We start from the raw sequence: 23163 nt of genomic DNA, 5'->3' as shown, positions 1-23163 counted from the left end.
TTTTAAAAAAAGAAAAAGAAAAAGAAAAAGAGAAAAAGCTGTTTTTTTTTTTTAATAATTTTATTTTAAAAAATTAATAATTTTATGAATGGTATTTTTGTTATTAAGGGGAATAATGAGATTTTTCAATAGTTTAAAAAAATAGATCGATTAGTAGCTTGAGGGAGACAATATTAATAATTAGGTGGTAGAACCGCTATCCTCGGATTTAATTTTTACCAACTACATCTTCATATGTAGATTACAAATTGCAAATACAAACGATTATTATACACCTATATTTTTACACCTACGTAAATCAAACTTGAGTAATGATGTTCCATTGTTTGGTACGAAATCATGCGGAGGTTTGAGCGGCAAACGTACCAAACTCTCATGTCACGTGCAAACGCGCCGTTACGGTTCGAGTTGTTGGGGTCTTCTCGTAAGGCTTGGGTCAAGCACGTGATCCCCATCTACCACCCCTCGTTCTTTTCATATATATATATGACCACTCTCTCCTGACATTGTGTATAACACCCAAGGCTCTACAAACCTTTGCAACCTTCTTAGACAACATTTATAGCAGCCACCGCCAGACACGCAAAGTAAGAGAAAAATGGTGACCGTCGATGAAGTCCGCAAGGCTCAAAGGGCTCAAGGCCCTGCCACGGTCATGGCCATTGGAACCGCCACTCCTCCCAACTGTGTCGAGCAGAGCACATATCCGGACTACTACTTCCGCATCACAAAGAGTGAGCACAAGACAGAGCTCAAAGAGAAATTCAAGCGCATGTGTAAGGGGAACTCACTTTCTTTTTGTGATTTTTCTTATTATATATTGATTATGGTTCTATATATGTATATATATTTGTAGACTTGTAGTCGATCAGATCCTGCAGGCAGATCGCATGCATGCACATATACTTGTCTATATATATATATATATGTATGTATTTGCTAGTGTTTTTCATCAAGAAGGGAATTGGTGTTTGATCAATTTGTACATATATAGCTGCTTAGAAAAGCAAAACAACATATATATATGTATATATATTGGAGTATATTCCCGTACGTTAAGGAAGTCCACATATGATCGATGACAGTGTTAAGTGTGAGTCAATTATATTTTTATAGCATAATGGTACCCCCGGTTTGAGGATGCTCTTCTTTCCAAGATTAGATGGAAATTAAGTGAAAGTTAGATTGGTTTCAAAGTTTGTTTCAAAGTAGCCTTGTGGCTCTTGTCTTTGGAATTTGCTTTGTATAATCTCTTTGGTGTTTAGAGCTGTGTTTGTTGGCTCTTTAATTGTCTTGTTTGTTGTTTCCTCTGTTCTGAGGAAGCTTTTGTGGTTTGTGTTTGGTTCTTGTTGTCTCTGGAGAGTTGTATTGTTGAGTTTGAGCAATAAAGCTTTTATTCACCCAAAAAAAAAAAAAAAAATTATATTTATATTAGTGGGTAGTTATTGTTAATTAGAATAGAAGTTAACAAGTGATGATCTTTGGAACAGAAATGGTATAGTAATTAGTGTACGTTGTGGCATGCAATATTTCAGGTGAAAAATCCATGATCAAGAAGCGCTACATGTACTTGACAGAGGAGATTCTAAAAGAGCACCCAAACGTATGCGCCTACATGGCACCCTCACTGGATGCTAGGCAAGACATGGTGGTGGTTGAAATACCAAAGCTAGGGAAAGAAGCAGCCACGAAGGCCATCAAGGAGTGGGGCCAGCCCAAGTCCAAGATCACCCACCTAGTCTTTTGCACCACTAGTGGTGTGGACATGCCAGGGGCCGACTACCAGCTCACTAAGCTCTTGGGCCTTCGCCCGTCCGTGAAGCGGCTCATGATGTACCAACAAGGTTGTTTCGCTGGTGGCACGGTGCTCCGCCTAGCCAAAGACCTCGCCGAGAACAACAAGGGCGCGCGTGTGCTTGTCGTGTGCTCGGAGATCACCGCGGTCACATTCCGTGGGCCTAGTGATTCCCACCTTGACAGTCTTGTGGGTCAGGCCTTGTTTGGTGATGGTGCTGCTGCACTCATAGTTGGGGCTGATCCTGTGCCCGAGGTCGAGAAGCCCTTATTTGAACTAGTCTCTGCGGCCCAAACAATTCTCCCCGATAGCGATGGGGCTATCGACGGCCATCTCCGTGAGGTTGGGCTTACATTCCATCTCCTAAAGGATGTTCCTGGGCTCATCTCAAAGAACATTGAGAAGAGCCTGGTTGAGGCCTTCCAGCCATTGGGCATCTCTGACTGGAACTCTCTTTTCTGGGTTGCACATCCTGGTGGGCCTGCAATCCTGGACCAAGTAGAGTCCAAGTTGGGCCTCAAGGCCGAAAAGTTGGCTGCCACGCGACACGTGCTTAGTGAGTATGGCAACATGTCAAGCGCTTGCGTGTTGTTTATTTTGGATGAGATGAGGAAGAAGTCTGCTGAGAATGGGCTCAAGACCACCGGAGAGGGGCTCGAGTGGGGAGTGCTTTTTGGGTTCGGACCTGGGCTTACCGTCGAGACCGTTGTGCTCCACAGTTTGTCTACTTGAAGACCGTTGTCTTTCTTTGGTTTGCTGCATTTTTTTTACATTGGGTGTGTTTCATTTTCATGTTCTTGAAATGCGTTACAGGTAATATCAACAAACAAAAAGAAGAACCATGTGCCAACTAATTATGTTATAATAAAATAATTCAAGTTGCATTTTGTGTATGGTAGTACCATAAATATTATTAATTCCCAAGCTACCAAGGGAAGCTTGATAGACTATCTTTTTTATTTTACTTAAAATGGGGCCTATCTGTTTTATTATCTCGATATTATTTTATTGTATTTAATTGCATGTGTACATTTTTTTTTTTTTTTTTTTTTAATTTTTTGAAAAAGAGAACTTCTCATTTATGATTAATAGGCTTGCTCAGCAAGAATAACATCAAATAATTGAGGAGGACATTCCCCCACCCACAAAGAATCACACAGTTGGTTCACTGCCCATTTGGCCAAAGAGTGGGCTGCATGGTTAGCCTCCCATCGAATGTGTTGAAGCTGGAACTGGCTAATACCATGGAGTCGCGTCCGAGTGTCATCGATCAATTGTCCCCAACACAATGAAACAGCATGGTGGAATTTGCTGTATTGCCTTGATCACATTCAAAGCATCACCCTAAAAAACAACTTGAGAATAACCCCTTCCCACACACAATGAAACCGCCTCCCAGGCCCCCACCGCCTCACTCATTTCCGCAGCCGTGATACAAGGGATGGTCTTAGCCAGAGCCGCCACCACATTACCTTGTGCATCCCTGATCACCACACCCACCCCCATTCGTTTAATTTCCCCTCCTTATGAAGAGCTGCATCCCAGTTGCATTTGAGCCAACCTGTAGAAGGAGGGGACCATCTTCCAAGTGCTAACTCCCTCCCCCCATCAGAAACACCCGGGGGCATAGTAGCATGGGCAAAACCAAGGGATGATTACTCAGCTTGATGATACAAAACTAGGGGTGGAGTAAACTGATTCCGGAAGATGTAATCATTCATTCTCATCCAAATCCTGCGAGCCACAGTTAGAGCCAGAGTGAGATCACCCTCCCCTAGTTTTTCTTTTAACTGAGAAAAGAAGTCCATTCCGTCACCCTCATTTAAATAAAGCTTTTGGATACGCCTACTTCTTTCTTGCCAACCTGCAACCGACGCAGGACATTTCCAAAGAATGTGGAAAATGGATTCGTTTTCCTGGCAGCATATGGGACAGAGGGGGTCCTCACTGATATGTCTACAGGCCAACTTTTCCTTTGTGGGCAACACATCACTACAAACTTTCCACACGAAGTTCCTCAGCACAGCTGGTCCCCGTACGTAGCTTCCAAATTGAGCTCCACAGTTCATCAGATAACCCCCCGCATTGGATGGCTACCCCAAAGATTGAGCCCGATCCTGTAGCCCGATATGATAGGGGCTTCTTACCGAAAACAGATCTGACTTGGTTCCACTCCAAATGTAGATGATATCATGTCATTTAAACATTTTAAATGACATGACAACATAAATACTACTAGATATGTCATTTTCAAAAAAATAAAAATAAAAACAAAAAAAATACTATTAGATATGTCAAATTTAATATAGATCGATCTTATGAGTTTGGGTAGAATATTTTGGTAATAAAAAATAAATGTCTAACTGTGATGTCCCATATCGCCTGGGAATGAGGATGTGTTTATATGTATAAATGTACCCTTTATGACATAACGCGTTTTAAAGTCGTGATGGTCATGAACCTATCAGAACTCCGCAGTGAAGCGTGCTTTTACGAGAGCAATCCCAGGATGGGTGACCTCCTGGGAAGTCTGGTTTGGGGAGCCAAAAGCGGACAATATTGTGTTATTGAGGGTGGGTCGTTACAAATTGTAACGCCCCCAAACCGCTAAGAGTTAGGTTCGTCCATTTTCATACACCAAACTGCAAAGATTCGTAAGGTCTGCCAACAACCTAGCTAATATGCTGAATTTAATAACAAAAATAATAAAGATTTTAAAACTCAAAGCTTTAATAAATGCGGAAACAGTTATTTCGAAATGAACAATTATGTTTGATTCAATAATTGAAAATCTAAAGAAAAACTAAATTTATTATGCAAGTGCACTTATTAAGGTAACTGAGATGCAATGTCCTAATGCTAGCCTAGATCTCATCCCGGCCGCCTAGGTCTCTCTGCTCATAACCTGAAAGCAAAACAAAATAAGGGGTGAGCGAAAAATGCTCAGCAAGGTAACCCTCAACCATAAAACAGTTGAGTTAACTTCTTTTTCTTTAAAACAATTATTAAAATACACTTGAAATCTAAATTTCTAGAATACAAATAATAAAAAATTCGGCATTTTACTTAACACATAAAATTACTGGTTGATAAATGGATTTCTCATATGTAGGGCCCATGTACACTATTACGCTCTGTGTACTAGGGTTGCGCGGTCTACTGCGACCTCAGGCAGGTAAACTGTGGCCACAGGCCCTACCCCGTCAACTAATTAATTGAAGTGCACTTAGCATGACATAGGGATGGATCCGCTTTCTCTAAGTCCTTGAGCGGTTGCGCTTCCATCCAAGCAACGGTACCGAGCTTAAACTCTGCAAATCTCTGTGAATATATCTGGGGCCAAAATAATAATCTCCTCCACACACGTGCCTCATTTATAAAAATCTCATACTCACAAATTATTCTTATTCCTTTGATAACTCTTGAGGCAACGTGTGGGAGGATTTTTACTCTCCTTTTCTCATTAATTTCAAAAAGCTGTAACTTCCCGTCTCGGGAACCAACTACACAATTTACGAATAATTAGAAAAATCCTTTATAACCAAAGTTTCTTTTAAAACAGTGATTTCAAGATTAACATTTATACCGACAAATTTTCATCTCAAAACTATTTTTAAAACAGTCCTTCATGCATCAATATAATTTGAAATATAGAACAAGAACAATTAATTGCAAATATGTTTTAAAAAAAAGGATAAAGTAATATGACATAAAACAATTTGAAAAGGGGTAGAGGATCCCTTACTTCTCTGATTGCAATAAGTCGCTGGACTATCTCGACTGCTAACTAGTCACCTGGTACAGGTTTAAATAAATCAATACCTCGTGCTAGTCACTAAACTACACACTAACACCACTAGGATTTGTCTTGCTAACCTACTGAGAATGGATTCCCTAGATATGTTTAAAGACATTAATAAAGGTAATTGTCATCAGAAATATTCTCCTTCAATATAATAAAGTTTAATAAACTCCGATATCACGAACTATACTCTTAATAAAAAATGGTTTATAAAAATGATCCATGATTTTTAAGAAATTTACAAAAAGATTTAAATGTTTACATTAAACTACTTTGTACCAAAAATAGAATTTTTTAGGACTATACATCTCTTTGTGAAAGAATTTAGGGCAAACCCAAATCTGTACATAAAAATAAAAAGAAAAGAAATAAAACAAAATAGACAACAATTTATCGATTCCCCAAAATAGCCACTGGCTGAATTGAAAAGTGAGAGGATTTCATAATCCAAAAATTCTGAATTGAGTTCGGCCAAGACAAAGAGAAGAAAAAAAAAAATATATATATATATATATATACCATTTGTAACGATCCACCCTCAATGACATAATATTGTCCGCTTTGGCTCCCCAAACCAGACTTTCCAGGAGGTCACCCATCCTGGGATTGCTCTCGCAGAAGCACGCTTAACTGCAGAGTTTTGATAGGTTCATGGCCATCACGGCTTTAAAACGCGTTGTGTCATAAATGATGCATTTATATATATAAGCACATCCTCATTCTCAGGCGATGTGGGACGACACAATCACCCTCTCTTTGGACCCAGCGTCCCCGCTGGCGTCCCTCATTGGGCTTGTGCACGCTCCCACCATCTCAGGCTGGGCAATGGCTCTGATACCATTTGTAACGACCCACCCCTAATGACACAATATTGTCCGCTTTTGGCTTCCCAAATCAGACTTCCCAAGAGGTCACCCATCCTGGGATTGCTCTCGTAGAAGCACGCTTAACTGCGGAGTTCTGATAGGTTCATAACCATCACGACTTTAAAACGCGTTGTGTCATAAAGGGTACATTTATACATATAAGCACATCCTCATTCCCAGGCGATATGGGACGTCACAATATTGTGTCATTGGGGGTGGGTCGTTACACTAACACCAGTCATTATCATGCTATTTACATATTTTATAGTAGCAGATAAAGATAACAATGGAGCCATGCATAATATAACTCAGGTTGATTCAGAACCTCAGAACAATTAATTTGGTCACATACATATTCTTGAAAACCTTTGGCAATGCCTTCTCCCATTCTCACACAAGTTAGTTTTCTTCTTTTTTATTTTATTTTATTATTTCTTATTCAAATGCTTTTTTTTTTAAAAAAAAAGAAAAAGAAAAAGAAAAAGAAAAAGAAAAAGAAAAAGAAAAAGAAAAAGATTATCATCTTTTTTTCTTTCTTCTTCTTCTTCTTCTTCTTCTCTCTCTCTCTCTCTCTCTCTTTTTTTTTCGTATAGACTTATGAGGCTTGGTTAGGTATATTACGTAATCGGACTACATTGATCCGTTCGTGAAATATATTTGAATGGGATGTCAATGAAAAACTATTGGGTTTCAGCAAAACATTTTAAGAAATGTTTTTCATAGTATTGCAATTTGCAAGTAGGGTTCGTAGTTTTCACTTTTCACATAGCTTCAGCTTACTAAGGGGACCTTATGGAGTAGTGATGGATGTAAACAAGCCGAGGTAGGGCGAATAGCATCTGTGCGAGCTCGGCTCGTTTACAATTTTCATGAGCTCGAGTTTGTGACAAGCTACAATACCTGAGCTCAGCTCGGCTCGCCAAGGAGAATTCCTTGTGTGAGCCTCAATCAGATTCACTCTCTCCAAACTCCAAACGACACAAGATCATCGCATAAAAGTCGACAAACACACGACTGCTGCCTCGACGTGCTCCATGGCGGTAGACCATTGCGCGATGGCGTAGCTACCAACCCGAGCCCCGAAAAAACCGACCAATAAACTCCCTCTTCTCTTGATTTCTCTCACATATCGATGCACTAACCAAGGCCAACAATAATCGCATGAGGGAGATGGGTTTTTGAAAGTGAGATATGTTTGAATTGAAGCGTGCATGTGTAAGGTTTTAGAAGGAAAATAATGTGATCTTTTATTGAGAGTTAAGTTAGAGACTACTAATGAGTAAATTTCCATTTATTTTGTAGTCTAGTCTAATAAGGAACAGATCTCTAATTCATAATCTTTCCTTACTATAGTCATCCTAGTCTTAGAAGTCAAGACCAAATTGGTTTCTTATATAATCGGTAATCTATTGTTTCTTTGTTTAAAAGAGAACAATCGATAACAAAGTTATGAGTTGATTATTATTTTAGAATACAGTTTACCGTGTTTTGGAACTCAAAGCTCATTCGAAGTAGCCATTGGAGATCACGACTCTCTCGAATTAGCCGATTTATACTTTTCTATGTGGTATCAGAGCAAAGTTGATTGTTTTATACAGCAATCAGCAATCCACACCATCACCGTGTCTTTCCAAATCTTTTTGGGTGCAGAGCAATAAGTAAGGCTATAAAAGATGTGATTAGATTTCCTAATGTGAAAAGCTAAATTTAGCAAGCAGATTGAGGAGCACATGAGAAGAATTAAAAGTTTTTCTCCACCACGCCCCTCTCCAGCAAGCCAATTCCCACCCATAACACCTACCCCACCGGCACCACCCTATCCACTACCATCAAATGTAGATTTGTGCCGTTTAGTTCACCAACAACCACTGTCTTCCTAGATGCACCTGCCACAAAATATCCGCCTTTAGTTTCACAACCCGCCATAAAACACCGCATCAAGCAGCTGCTATGGTTTCCTCGTCAACCCCAAGTAGCTCACCCCAGCCGCACATCCAGAATTCATCAAACTCATGCTTCTAGGTGTGCCGTTAACTACCGCGCCGCTAAAAGCTTCTCATTGTCAAGTCTTCTGCCGTCATAGGTCATCCAACACGCAAAGGTTATTGCATTGTAGCCCAGCCGTTATGCTCTCGGAAAAATAAAAAATAAAATAAGAGACGCATTTTTGTTTGGTTCGGGAAGGGAAGGGAAGAGAAAGAAAATAAAAGAAAAGAAATAAAAATAAATAAGAAGTTGGTCAGAGACTTAAAAGAGAAATTGGATATCACCACCCACTCACCACATATATGCATTCTCTAACTTAACTCCCAAGAAAATATTACAATATCATTCCTTTCCCCTAACAATTTTCTTGTCCCTAAGGAAAAATTATACAAACTACTCTTAAAATATCTTAAAACCCTTCTAAAATTATCACTTAACTATTATGAAAATAACAAATACTAAAATCTAAACCAAGGCTTTGTTGGCTTCAATCAACAGCATGGTCACTAACCGATTATGAGCTCTAGCAATAAAATCCCAAACACAAGGACTTTTGTTTTCTCATAAAGAATTCCATGTGAAAATTTTAATGAGCCAAATACTTGATTGTGCCCACAATGGGAAAGACAAAGATGTCTTAGAGACTAATAAGGAGTAAATCTCCATTTATTTTGTAGTTTAGTATAGTTAGGAATAGTCTTAAAAGTCAATATTTAATTGGTCTCTTATGTAATCGGTAGTCTATTGTTTCTCTATTTATGCTCCGTTTGTTTCAGTGTAAAATAATTTCTGGAAAATGATTTCGGCATTTTACAGTATTTGATAGGGGCAAAAATAATGGTCAACGAAAATCATTTTCAGCTTGATCGTAAAACCTTCTTTAATTTTTGGAAAACGATTTACGATATTTTTTTTTTTTTTTTTTTTTCCCGAAATTAAACTCTTCGTCTTTGCACGCACATTTGATATTCGATTGTCGGAATCCGGCAATAGTCAGTCGTCGGAATCCAGGCGGCGCCGGAATTCGGCAACATATGGCCATCGGAATATTGCCGGCGGCAGAATTTGGCGACATCCGGTCATCGTCGTTGGATGCCAGCAGACCAGATTCCGACTGAAACTGGCCGGAATCCGGCCATGGGAAGAAGCCGGCCGAATCTGGCCAAAATGGCCGGGATCCGGCTAGATTTGACTGGATCTAGAGGAGTCCGGCGAGAATCTAGCCAAACATGCTTGCCAAAATCTGACAATGGCGACTGGACATTGCCGAATTCCAGCGGTAGTTGTATTTTTTCCTTTCATAATTTTTTCATGCAAGCCAAACGCAGGAAAATATTTTCGAGAAAATTATTTTTTCTGAAAATAATTTCGTCAAAAATATTTACGACAGAAACTATTTTACGACAAAACAAACGGAGCATTAGAGGAAAACTATCAATAACAAAGTTATGAGTTGATTATTATTTTTAAATACAATTTATTGTGTTTTGGAGGTTAAGGCTCTTTGAAGTAGCCATTGAAGATTACGACTCTATCAAAATAGCCGATTTATCATTTTTTATGTTTTGTTACTAATGGGTTCGCATAAGAAAATATAAGATAAATGTATTTTAGACTTTCAGTAGAAAAATGTGAAGAAGAGGCAATGGGTTTGAAATAAGCGTTCAAGCATGTAGAGTTTCAGGAGCTTCTAGGGTAAGGAAGGTTAAAACCAGAAGAAGGTAGAAGAAGGTGATAGAAGCTTCAAGCAAGAAGATGAAAGAGCATAACGTGAAAAGAGGAGAGTGAATTCAGATTGAAGATAGAGTTGCGAATTCTAAGAGAGACGTGTCAAAGCATAACAGGTGCAAGATTGAGATGGAAGACAGCTACCCAGCTAGGCGTTTGAAAAAAAAAAAAAAAAGTCTTGCATTTTGGAGCTTTGTATTCGGTTCATCGGTTGAATACAAAGCTGTGTGTTTTGGGGGTTAACTTGTTTCTTTTTTTCTTTTTCTTTTCTTTTTCTTTTTTTATTAGGGACATTCATTCAATAAAAAGCCCGAAGGCAAATACAATAGCCCGAAGGCAAATAAACCAGTCCCAAAATCTACAACACAAACCCAAAGGTTGAAGTTAGTGAAGAGAGATAAAGAATCTCTAAACACCAAGCTAGGATCAAACCTAGCTTAAAGCAGTTACCAAAGCAACAAACTAAAATTACAAGAACAAAATTATAGCCCTCTCTAAACAATAAAGCAGCACCACCCATCTAAAAATGAGAAAGTTTGGTCTAGCTTTCAAGCCACCTAAATGCTCAAGTAATTTTCAGCCCATTACAATAGTAAACTGTGAAAGAAAGTAAGAATATACAAAACAGATAGAAAACAAAACGCTAAGCCGGCAAGTGGAGAGCAACCTCGACACCGGCACACCGGGCCACCCCTGCTGCAGCCAATCAGCATTCCTTCCCGACAACACCATCCCGCCGGCCAGAAAGGTGATCGTGGCCCTCACGTGCAAGCCATACCCTCAACGCGTGCAGTCCACGCTCCGAGCGTGGAAGTTTGACGTCACCGGTGAATGAGGCAGCAGGAACAGAGGCTGACGGCGAACAAAGTCTGGGTGGTCGTGTCGAAAGATCTCCGGCTTAACACCATAGATTTAAGAGAAAAGAAAGCTAAAAGAACACGAACCGAGGTTACACCCAAAGACGACTTCAAATGAAATGAATCTGTCAAAACTAAAGGAAAACAACAACAAAAACACAAATAACCAAACTCCATAGCCCCAACACCTAGGAGGACAAACACCACCACCAAAAACAAGCTGAGGGGAACAAAAAAAACTTCCACTAGAACAAACAAGGGGAACAAAAACCACCCTAGCTCATATAGAGACTAGAGGGATAAGCACCCCCGGGGGGAGGGAGGCGTCCCTGGAGAAAACAAGCTCTCAGAAACTCTCTCTCTATAGAAGATGAAAAAGTATCTTTTGGGGGTTAACTTGTTAGTTTGTAAAATGGGTCAGTTTTTGGTAAGCTCTTCTATTATTAGTGGGTTAGGTGATCCATGCAAAAATGTATAAAGGGAACCCAATAATGTGTATATATATATATACACACACACAATGTGGTCCGAGTGAATATATATCAATAATAAAATTACTACTTGCAATAGAACGAATTCATGTAGAAGAGAAGTACTGAGGTGTACACTCCTGTACACCCCTTGTCCCACTCTCACTTGTGTTTTTAATTTTTAAACAAATAAAATAAATTATAACAAGTGAGAGTGGGACAAGGGGTGTACAGGAGTGTACGCCCCAGCATTTTTCCATGTATAATAGGTCTATATGAGGGTGTCGAACTTCAATGACTGCATGGTTTTGGTTGTTAAGTTATCTAGATTAATTTTAATCCGAATTCAAAAAAAAGAAGAAGAAGTTGGTTTTGTTTTATTTTGTTTTGCAATTGAAACTAAATAAGAACGTGAAAGCAATAGTAAATAGATGGAGATGTTATAGAAAATTGACTTCATCACTAACTTAAGGTGTAAAGCAATTCATTATTCCTAGTTATAGCCTCTCAAACCCTATTGATTTCATATAAATTAAAACTGTTGTAAAACCATCATTCGCATAGTCGCAAAAAATACGAATGTTGATTTCAATAGAGACAAATAACTTTCTAAGACACATATATAAACGGTACATATTCGTATAAAACTTTATTCGGATTGTATATATAATACACACGAGTCGAACTAATAAGCGATTCGAGCCTTATACAAGCTTGTCCCCGAACGTTAATCAATCCAAATCGAGTTTTATAAGAGTATGTATCGTTTAACAATCGATCATAATTTTTTGTTCACGAGTGACCTGTATAATAATTGAGTGACGCGTGCACCGAGCTCGAGCGAGCTCATAAATAGCTTTATTCATCTATAGCCCTAAAAGCGAGTGAACGTCTATTTTCTTTTGACTCTTGTCAAACACATTAATGAATATGACATTCTTAATGGTACAAAGTAAGACATAATGTATTTCCGTACCATGGTGTATATATGATCATAAGCTATCACTAGAATTTTAATGATCTTTCAATTGAATTTAACTTGACTTAACTTGTTCAAATTGTATATTATCATAAGAGTTCAATACTAAAAATTTGAAACTTTCTCCTTTGTTTTGTTATGTTTGGATTGTGGCATAGATATTTTGGATATGAAGAAAGTTTGAGAAAAACTCTAACTTCTATGGAAATAAATAAAGATCTCAAGATCTCTGTATTTCAAGATCTTGAAATGCAACATTTTCTGTTCATTTTGGTACGTAATTGGGGCAGTCAAGCTTAGGAAACTCATTCACTATATAGAAAAATTCAATTATAAGAAGTTCACAATTACAAAAACTTTATAACGAAGATGACATTCTTAATGGTATAAAGCAATACATGCTGCATTTCCCACCATGATGTATATGATCATAAGGGATCAGTGCTTGAATTTTAATGATCTTTCCATTATATTTAATTTATTCAATTGTATATGATTGTAAGGGTTCAATATAATCTACTTCATTATCATTATGTAGGCTTCTTCTTACCACATTAGCCATTAAATAAGAAATTTAATGTAATATCATAATTTTTTTTTTTAGAAAAGTACATATACTCTTCAAATTACCACTTTATTTTCAATCTTCTTCAAACTATCAATTGTGTTAATATTATTTATAAACTACCAAAAAATGTCAATATGTATAAAAAAAATCTTAAAATTATAAAAAAAAAAATTTAAAGAAAAAATATTTTTTTTTAAGCAAGAAAATGAAAAATCGAGCCACCCCCTGTTTTTTTATTTTTATTTTTATTCTTTATATTTATAAGAATATTTTTTGTCTTATTGAAAAATTTGTAGTGTCATTTTTTTCTTTTTACTGGCATTGGGGATATTGACATTTTTTTGGTAGTTTATGGCACGCTGACACAATTGGAAGTTTAAGCGGGGAGACATTAACAATTAGGTAGTAGTCTGAACGTGGAACGTGTACTTTTTTTTCTAAATTTTTTATTAGTTAGATGGATAGAAGTGTTTGTTTTTTTTCAATTATTTAGAGATCTGATTGTGACTTTCTAACTTCAGTAATCAAATAAAAAGTCCAGATATTTATAAAAATAAATAAATAAATAAATAAATTAGATGTTTTTTTTCAATTATTTATGAAAAAATTCACGAGATAAAAAGAGTTGCAATTATTAGCATTTTGCCCAATCTGTGGACGCGCAAAGCTTTCAATTTAACTGTGATCTTCATAATTTGTGTAGTTGTGATTACTCGTGAAGGTGGATACGCCCATTGGCCATTAATACTTTAGACCACTTTTATCTCTCCACTCTTTTCCTCGCGAAAAGGTTAAAGTAACTTTTATGGTACAATTATTTTAACAGTAATTAAAGGATTTGTAAATAACAGTTTCGAAGGCATATTTTTCAGGGATATCCCACCTGTGGAAGTCAATGAGGAAAGTTATATAGAAAGAAAGAATAGGGGGCTAGGGGGGGGGGGGGGGGGGGGGGAGGGAGAATGATCTCTTTTGGAGGCTCGAGAAAAAGTTAAATCTGAAAAGTATAAAGAAATCTGTTCAAAGGCAAAAATAGTCATTTGGACTAATGAGATATTTTTGTGTTGACAGCGAAAGTTCAATGGCAAAGGAAACAAAGAAAAAGAAAAGAACTGTTGCTACTAGATTATAGCATTAGTTCTTTTTTTTTTTTTTTTTTTTAATATTTTTATATTAGGGTATTATGGTTTATTTATGGACAGAAATTTTTTATAAATCGATTTATAGGAAATTTTTTACAACCTACAACTAAGATTGACATGTGTCCCTTGACATGTGAGAAGCACATGTTATTTTAATATCATGCGTTTCTTACAAGCTTTTTTAATAGCATTAATAAAAAAAAACATGTGCTTCTCAAATGTTTAAGGGACACGTGTCATTTTTATATGTGGTTTGTCGAAAAATTCTGTCCTTTATCTATAGCCGAACAGTACTTCGGATTAGCCCACACACAGTGATGACATTACCGAGCGTAGAGGTCTAACCAAGATCCGCAGACTAATTCCATGTCCATCCCCAATTTGGTTGTATTTTCACCATAAACTATCAATTTTTACTATGAACACCCAGATTTCAGATTAATTTTATAATATCTATCTCATTGAGTAATTTTCATTGTCTAATTTAATTTTAAATTAAAAATTTAATATATGGATGGATAAAGTTTTCAAAGAAAATAATAAATATTATAGAAATGATAGATATGGTCAAATTAAGTGGCAACTGTCACGCTATCTTATTGATATGCTAGCTTGGACTCATTATGGGAGAGGGCATTAGCATAATCATGTTGAGTGATTGAAGACAAACTGTTGGTTGGGCAAGTTGCCCAAACTCGCTCGGCTGTCCGTCAAAGCTAATCTCCGGCTGGATTTCAATCATGGAGTGACAAGAAACATGGACGGGTCAGACAGTAACTGCTTTTGGTCCCGTATTTATATTACTATTAAAATATATATATATAAAGCAATTAATTTACATGGTTGTACCGGTTTTATATATATCCATGGTGGCGAAATTAAATTCTCTCACACTGGGATATACATTTTGGTTGGCCTTTAATGAGATCCACACCATTGAAAGGATAACACCTTTTTTTCAGCAACGGTTACCTCTTACCAAAAATGTATTTTTGATTTCCTTTTAACAAAGCAATATCCAAATATAAGACATTTTAAAATCCAATCTCCCTCCTCTCTAATCTCAACTAAGCTTAGGGTGTGTTTGTGATTGCGATTTTGTAGACAGTAAATACGATTTTAAATAAAAAAAAAATTGTAGAATATAAATCGTTTGAGAACTGAGATTTTTAAAATTGTGATTTGAAAACGCAAAAAATCTGTCTTTTCAAATCTCAAGTAAGATATTTTTTTAAAATACAGAATTTTAAAGGCTAATTTCCGATTTTATAAGCTAAACTGCAATATTGCCAAATGCTTAACTGTATTTTAAAAAAAATCAGTTTTTCAAATAATATATTTTAAAATCGCAAACTCAAATGGACCCATAGATGAAATTTTTTTAAATTATTTGAAGAAATTGATAGAGTTTGTAACCAGAACACAAATTAAGAAAACTTCAAAGAAAGTAATGGATAAACTCTACTACGAATTTCGATTCTCAACTATTTAAAAGAGAATTTCTATGAGGTTTACCTGTCCAAACAAGCGAATTATTTGAAATTTTTATCCATTCAATTCATACAAGTATCCTGTTGAGGCAATATTAGAGAATATTTATTTTAAATTCTAGGGAAAAATAAAACTTTCCTTTTTTTACCAGAATTGAATAAGGATTTTGGTTCTAAATTTTAGTTTTAAATATGATGGAAGTAACTGACAACGCCATCAATGTCAAAAAATTCCATAAAGTAATGCACATTAAAATGTGGAATGACAATAAAAACTCATGAAAACCTAGAATGTTGAAAAGTAAAATAGGATGAAGGCTAAAACATAATTTTTTTTTCATAAGTAACTTAAGAAGAAGAAAAGCATGTGAGATTCATTAGTTACCATATTAGTCTTTGTTTCGTTATCCTAATCCGAATCAAGTCCAAACTTTCTGTGAGCATGTTGTTTCGGGGCTTATTGTTAGGATGTCTAGCCTTTTTTTTTACGTGTTTGTTTATGTATTCTTAGTCTTCTCTCCCTGTCGCTCGCCCCTATAATCTTGAGAAAAAAAAAAAAAAAAAAAAATCAGGTCCAAATCCTCTCTTGTTTTCCCATATGCTTTTTATTTAACAGTTTCTTCTGCCAAAAATAAGCACATTCGGGATATAAACAGTAATACCAAATTAAATGCAGGCAAATGGCCAGCCAGATCTTGAAAGCATTCAATTCTAAAAGGGTAAAGAAGCCTGGTGGGTTCAGAATCGGGTCGGATCTTATCCTGACAGACTGTTTGACGGTATATACCCACTGGCCTAAAGAATCCCACTATTCAAAAACCTCAAGCCTACAGCGGCTTCTCAATTAATAAGAAACAATTACTCCTAATCTTGGGCCTACTTAAAATTAATTAATATATATTCAATTTAGAAAAATGAAGACTTATCTGAGTACCATACTTTTGTATTTGGTTATTTGACTGATCAAATTAAATCAAAGCAATCTGAATCTAATTAAATTAATTAAATATATTAAAAAAAATAGGAAATAGGAAAGCAGGTTCCCTCTTTTCTGGCTCACATGATGCCTTCCTATTTTGGACCTTCTGTGTGTGTCTCTTTCTCTTTCTTCTGTGTCTTATCTGTTGTTAAAAAAGGTTTTTATTTTTTTTTTTAAAAAAAAGTGAAAAATTAGACCTCTCCTCCTATTTCTCCTACACTCTTAATCGTCCAATTACACACTCCCCATCCTCTTAGGTGCTGTAAACTCTGCAGAGAGGTAAAAAAAAAATGTTATGGATGAGTTGCGCACTTGATTCCCTTTTTGTGTTTAATCCTTTTTCAATATAAACTGTTTGTGTAAGCTTTGCTTGGATGGTGGGGTTTTGTTGCTTTCTTGTATTCCTTTCTTGATTCGGTGTTCTTTTCCATTTCTTTATCAGATTCCTCCACTCTTGTTATTCTTTTCCCTTGATTTTTTTTTTTTTTTTTGGAAATTTTAGAATTTTGTTCCAAACACCCACATGCGTGTTCTTGGGTTTGTCTGATCTGGATTGGATCACAAGGATCTTTTGTTCTTTATCAACTTGTACAGAGAGAGAGAGAGAGGGACAAGTGGTGGGGTTGAGTGCCTGAGGCTCTTTTGGTGTGCAATCTTGGTCTTTTGGAGGGTTACACAGAAGAAGCAAAAGAAGAATAAGAAGGAGAAGGAGAAGGTGAAGGTGAGATTTCTTGGCCTCTTGGATCCTTGCTTTGGGCCCACCCCGGATCCTTTTCTTCTGTCTCTGATTGGTGTCAAAACTGTGTCTTAGATGCTGTTCTCTTGTGCCATTTGGGTATAATTTTGAATTGGGTCTAATACATTTCTGGGAAAGACTGCAAGGAATTTCTCATTTTGGTGACTAATTTTTGAACTGGGTCTGTTTCATTTGTTTGAATTCGCAAATTGTTGCTCGAGTTTGGTTATAGAACTTCATTTGGGACAGTGGTCATTCATTGCATCCAATTGATTCTAGTGTTGGATGATTGAATTGAAAATTTGATTTTGTATATTAGTCTGGGTTGGTAGTCTATACTCCTGAGGCATGGCGGGTATTGACGTTTCGAAATATGCTCATAGCCCTGTGCACAAGGCAATTGCCACGAAGGATTATGCCAGTCTCAGGAGGATACTTGCTGGTCTCCCGCGGCTTTGTAACCCAGCTGAAGTTCGTACTGAGGCGACTTCGTTGGCCGAGGAAGAGAAAGCTGAAGCCATTGCTGCTGTGATTGATCGGAGGGATGTTCCAAACCGTGACACCCCTCTTCACTTGGCTGTAAAGCTTGGTGATGAGATAGCTACCGAAATGCTTATGGTTGCTGGGGCCGATTGGAGCTTGCAGAATGAGCAGGGGTGGAGTGCCCTTCAGGAAGCGATATGCCATAGAGAAGAAGGGATTGCTATGATTATAGTTAGGCATTACCAGCCATTGGCCTGGGCAAAATGGTGTAGAAGGTTGCCTCGCTTGATAGCGTCTATGCGAAGGATGCGGGACTTCTATATGGAAATTACATTCCACTTTGAGAGTTCTGTGATTCCATTCATTTCAAGAATTGCCCCTTCGGATACATACAAAATTTGGAAGAGGGGTGCGAATTTGAGGGCAGACATGACTTTGGCTGGGTTCGATGGTTTTAGGATTCAGCGGTCCGATCAGAGTATTCTTTTCCTTGGCGATGGGTCTGAGGATGGGAAGGTCTCTCCAGGGTCGCTTTGCATGATTTCACACAAGGATAAGGAGGTGATGAATGCTTTGGATGGTGCTGGTTCTCCAGCAACTGAAGAAGAGGTTCGGCAAGAAGTGACTGCAATGTCTCAGACTAATATATTCAGGCCTGGGATTGATGTGACTCAGGCAGTTCTTTTGCCACAGTTGACATGGAGGCGACAGGAAAAAACGGAAATGGTGGGCCTGTGGAAGGCTAAGGTATATGATATGCACTATGTGGTTGTGAGCATCAAATCTAGGAGAGTCCCAGGGGCTATGACAGATGAGGAGTTCTTCTTATCCTGCAATGACAATGAAACAGATAGTGAAGAGTTCGGTGACATTTTGACGGAGGATGAAAGGAGGCAACTTGAAGCTGCTCTTAAGTTGGATACATCAGAATCAACCAATGAGAACAGTGATGGGATTATTGGGCATCGCCATAGTTGTTACGAGCACAGGGAGATTCCTATTGAAGACGTGAATGGTTGCAGAAATGGAGAGGCTAAGCAGGAAAAGAAAGGATGGTTTGCTGGATGGAGGAAACGGGATTCAAAAAATGAAGCACCGAAGAAGATTGCCCCACCAAGAAGTTCCCTCTGTGTAGATGACAAGGTGAGTGATCTTCTAGGAGAATCTCCATCCAGAAATCAGGCCAAACCGGGAAGACACTCTGTCGAGATTGTAATGAGGGGGGATGAGCACCGGAGAGGAAGGGATACCAGAGCATCTTCTTCTACAAGTTCTGAGAGCAGAAATCGTCACAAGGAAGGAAGCCGGGAGAATGAGTATAAGAGAGGATTGAGGCCTATTCTCTGGCTTTCGCCAAACTTTCCACTACAAACTGAAGAATTGCTGCCATTGCTTGACATTCTTGCTAACAAGGTTAAGGCAATTCGTCGTTTGAGGGAACTGCTTACTACAAAACTTCCAATGGGAACCTTTCCTGTCAAGGTACGTTTAATCTTCTGTAGCCCTTGGGGTCACGCCTTTTCCAGAGATGCACCACTTCCTACCTACAAATTGTTTTTATGCTTTTCTTGAATAGGGTTTGCGATTTCAAAAACTGCGATTTAAAAATAATGAATTTAAAATGTGCGATTTAAAAAAGTAATTTTTAATAACACAGTTAAGCGTTTGACAAAGACGTAGTTTGACCTTTAAAATCGCAGGTTAGCCCTTGAAATTATAAATTTTCAAAAAAGTACTCCCTTGGCTGAGATTTGAAAAATCAGTTTTCTATGTTTTCAAATCACAATTTTTTAAAAACGCAACTTTCAAACGATTTATTTTCTGCGGTTAGGTTTAAAATTGCATTTTTTGTTTACGAAATCGCAATTCTAAACGCATTCCAAGTATTTGTAGCCACACTGCCACACTTTAATTACTGTTAAGATTTTTCACTGAGGTAAGAAATTACCTCTTTGGAGGAGCTGGGTTGCAACGGGTTGGTTACAGGTTTCTTAATAGCATAGTTTTGGACCTGGTAGGACTTATAGAATTTGAAGGATATGCTGATTGGACTAGTATACTTAGAGAACTATTGAGCTTGTGATCAGTTCGCCTCCTACAAGCAATTTCCTATGTTAGCTAATGAGCCAAGCTTAAACTAGTCTGCCTTGGCTTCACAGCATTAAAAGTTGGAATAAATGGGTATGGGCCTTTATGCACTGCTTCTCGCATGCTGCATTTATTTCTTTGATTCCAGGGTTTTGTTGGCATTTTTTATTTTTATTTTTTTAAAACTTTAGGTTCTTGGTTCACTTGAGTTGTGCTGAGGATCTTTGATTTCAGTTGTTTTTAGTTATTATCCTTGATGCATGCAGTTTCTGTACCTTTAGCTGCTATCTCTTGTAGGACCTCGATTTTCTTTTAGTTCTTTTGGCCATTTTATTTCTTTGATGTATGTATTATGTCATTACCTGATAGGTAGACCTGGAAAAATGCAACCTGATCCCACCACCCAACCAAATCCACACAAAATGAATGACTATGGTAGTGATTCTTTTATCAACTAAAACTGGTTGACCTGAACCCAGTTAGGATACAAAACAGTTTAGGTATTGGTTGATTTTTTCAAACTGAACCCAAGCAAACCAGTCATAGTGCATAGAAAACTGTCTACCTGCTTGAACCCACCCTAAAATAAACAGGTCAGGTTAGGAATTTTTTACTAAAAAGTCCTTCAATCCACTTGAACCCAATCCAGTTGACAGGGAAGGGCAAACTCTCAGGCTGCCATCTCTGTACAGAGGTGCCTAGCTAACCAGATTTGGTATCCTACAGACAATAGTCCTGGCAGGATTGTGTTTTGCTATGGAATGGAAGGTAGGCTAAATATGTCAATTTCTGCCATTTTATCCCAAGGCTGTAATACTCTTTCAACTCCTTGTTATTATAACTTCTTTCATTATTTCTGCCCATATTACTTTAGGCCTCCTTCTACCCCTTCTACTCCAACCTGAACTAAGTTGCTTTTTCTTGCTAGTGCATTCATTAGCCTTCCTTGCATATGGCCATGCCATGTTAGGCAACTCACCCTGGTCTTTTCATCAATAGTTGCCACTCGCCACCCCCACATTTAGATGGATTAACTTCAGTTCTTATTCTATCCTCTCTTTTATTCGTACTCATCCATTTTAATATTTTCATTCCATCTATGCTCATTTTATGAACATATTGTTTCTTAGTGGCCCAACAATCCGGTTCATAGATTATAGCTGATCTTATGGCAATCTTAACCTCATTCCTTATGAAATGTTTCTTTATGGTCAGTGTCGAATGTAGTATTCAGTCCCTTATCAACTGAAGGAATCTTCAATTGTATGACATATCTACCAGGAAAAAAAAATTACTTGTACTCCCAATGACACCTTTTAGTCTGTTGTCTCATAGATAACCTTGTTACTGAGAATGAGGAAAGCAATCTTCTTGTCCATAACTAATTTCTGAGAAACATGCAGGGTCTTGTACTACAATCACTCATATGGAGAAATACCATAAAAGAAACTCTAGATATGTGTTGAAACTTGGATGTACAACTTAAACTTCACAGCATGTTTAGAAACTTGATTAAGAGTCACGGATGGTTGACTATGGGTGTTGGATGCAAATAATGCAATTGAGAAACTTGGGTTTTATTCAGAAAAGGCCTTTCTTCTCATTTTATTAAGACTATCGTAAGGTGCCAAACTTGAGAATCTGGTATCTAGAAACTTTTGCGGTTTTGGCTATGAAATTGCTGAAAGAATTTTTTCCAGTGGTAACAGAGGAAGTTCTTTTATGTGCAAAACCTTGGCTTTCAGTTTTAGCTGAGATTTGAACCAAGGTCTTACACTAATCCAGCCCATGTACAACCTCAGCCAAGGCCTAGGTGCTACTGGGGAAAAATAGAAACCAACAAAAAAGTTTGGGCATGTTTGGTTTATCTTTTCAACTTTAAAGAATTTATGCTGGTGATTTGAAACTACTTCTGAATGAATAAAAGGCTTTTCTGATCTTTCTTTATATCCTTCATAATGATCATCACTTGACACTTGAGACTTTGTGAATGTTTTATGGTATTGAAATATTTGAAGTTCAAACAATTTTTCTGCACAGTGCACCAGATGAGTTATACATGTTTGTTTGGGATTTTTTTTGTCGCTTTTTTTTTTGGAAAATATATTCTGTTGTTTTCTGGCATGCTTTCGTGTTCTCATGGGTTTTGAATGCAATACAAGAAAGATCTTTATCCAGTGAAGAAATTCTGGTAGCAGCTGTTGATGAGGCTAAGCAGCTTTTTTAGGACTATCAATTGTTTTGTAGTCCTTACTTTTTATTGTTGATATTGGTCTTTTTGTTCGTTTAGATCTCTCTATTGAAAGAGTTATCTGTACTTAACATTCAGGTTGCTATCCCGGTGGTTCCCACTATCAGAGTTCTGGTTACTTTTACAAAGTTCGAAGAACTACAGCCGTTGGATGAGTTCACAACGCCCCCTTCAAGCCCTTCTGCTGCAGGGCGAGAGAGCCCAGCAGTGACACATTCCTCGAGTTCATCCTGGTTTCAGTGGATAAAAGCCCCTTATCATCGCCCCAGCTCATCCACCGCCGGTTCTAGCAGTAGGATAGAAACTATTCAAGACCCATTTGCTATTCCCCCAGATTACAGTTGGATTACTGCTGAAGCTAAGAAAAAGAAGATGCGGGAGAAGAACAAATCAAAGAAAGGGAAAAGTCATAACCAATGAAGTCAGCGTTGAGAGTATGATCCTGATGTAAAAGATACTTTAGCTCACTAAAAGAACTCAGCAGATACAAATAGGAATAGTGTTTCATTAATCCATAAATTCATGATACAGTAAGGGGAAAAAAAAAAGTAGGATTATGCTTCTATATGGAAGTGATGATCCTTTGTCAATGGAAAATTTAGTAAATCATTGTGGGGGTGGGAAAAAAGAAACGATATTGTGATTCTTGCAGCCATTGCTTGTCTTTGGTGGATTTTTTCACCATTTAGATTACTTGATTCACTTTCATTTCATACTGACTTTTTTGATCTCATAATGATTATCAGTAGTATGGGGTTTCATTTACAGCTGTAGATTTATTTATTTATTTTTGTCGATATCCATAATTTGTAATTGAACAATTTGGATTAGTGGGGATTTGGACACATCATTCTTCTAAGAAACTAAGAAAGCATTGCTACTTGTACGTTCTTGTGATCAATTCAGCAGTTTTTGAAACGATTGCTACAACTTTATCAGGTTT

The 23163-nt window shown here is 37.4% G+C and overlaps 2 protein-coding genes across 3 annotated transcripts; both read left to right on the top strand.

The window, feature by feature from the left end:
* Positions 1 to 508: 508 nt before the first annotated feature.
* Positions 509 to 2682, top strand: LOC133872611 (chalcone synthase 1). Its single transcript, XM_062310184.1, has 2 exons — positions 509 to 776; positions 1536 to 2682. Exons 1-2 carry the CDS (start codon positions 599 to 601, stop codon positions 2525 to 2527), a joined length of 1170 nt encoding a protein of 389 aa, XP_062166168.1. The 5' UTR covers positions 509 to 598; the 3' UTR covers positions 2528 to 2682.
* Positions 2683 to 16853: 14171 nt separating this feature from the next.
* Positions 16854 to 22985, top strand: LOC133872594 (uncharacterized). 2 transcript variants are annotated; one of them, XM_062310163.1, is made up of 3 exons: positions 16854 to 16941; positions 17165 to 19363; positions 22299 to 22985. In XM_062310163.1, exons 2-3 carry the CDS (start codon positions 17747 to 17749, stop codon positions 22638 to 22640), a joined length of 1959 nt encoding a protein of 652 aa, XP_062166147.1. In that variant the 5' UTR covers positions 16854 to 16941; positions 17165 to 17746; the 3' UTR covers positions 22641 to 22985. The 2 variants fall into 2 exon arrangements, with proteins under 2 accessions (XP_062166147.1, XP_062166137.1); XM_062310153.1 differs by having other exon boundaries at positions 16869 to 19363.
* Positions 22986 to 23163: the final 178 nt, after the last annotated feature.

The sequence above is a fragment of the Alnus glutinosa genome, chromosome 1 (genome assembly GCF_958979055.1).
Source record: "Alnus glutinosa chromosome 1, dhAlnGlut1.1, whole genome shotgun sequence".
Taxonomy (NCBI): domain Eukaryota; kingdom Viridiplantae; phylum Streptophyta; class Magnoliopsida; order Fagales; family Betulaceae; genus Alnus; species Alnus glutinosa.
The sequence above is the reverse complement of the archived record's forward strand: the minus strand, read 5'-3'. Positions and strand labels throughout refer to the sequence as shown.

Coding starts and splice junctions, on each gene's coding strand:
- LOC133872611 (XM_062310184.1), top strand. CDS start 599: ATGGTGACCGTCGATGAAGTCCGCAAGGCTCAAAGGGCTCAAGGCCCT. Junction 777..1,535: donor AGAGAAATTCAAGCGCATGT/GTAAGGGGAACT, acceptor GCAATATTTCAG/GTGAAAAATCCATGATCAAG.
- LOC133872594 (XM_062310163.1), top strand. CDS start 17,747: ATGGCGGGTATTGACGTTTCGAAATATGCTCATAGCCCTGTGCACAAG. Junction 19,364..22,298: donor TGGGAACCTTTCCTGTCAAG/GTACGTTTAATC, acceptor CTTAACATTCAG/GTTGCTATCCCGGTGGTTCC.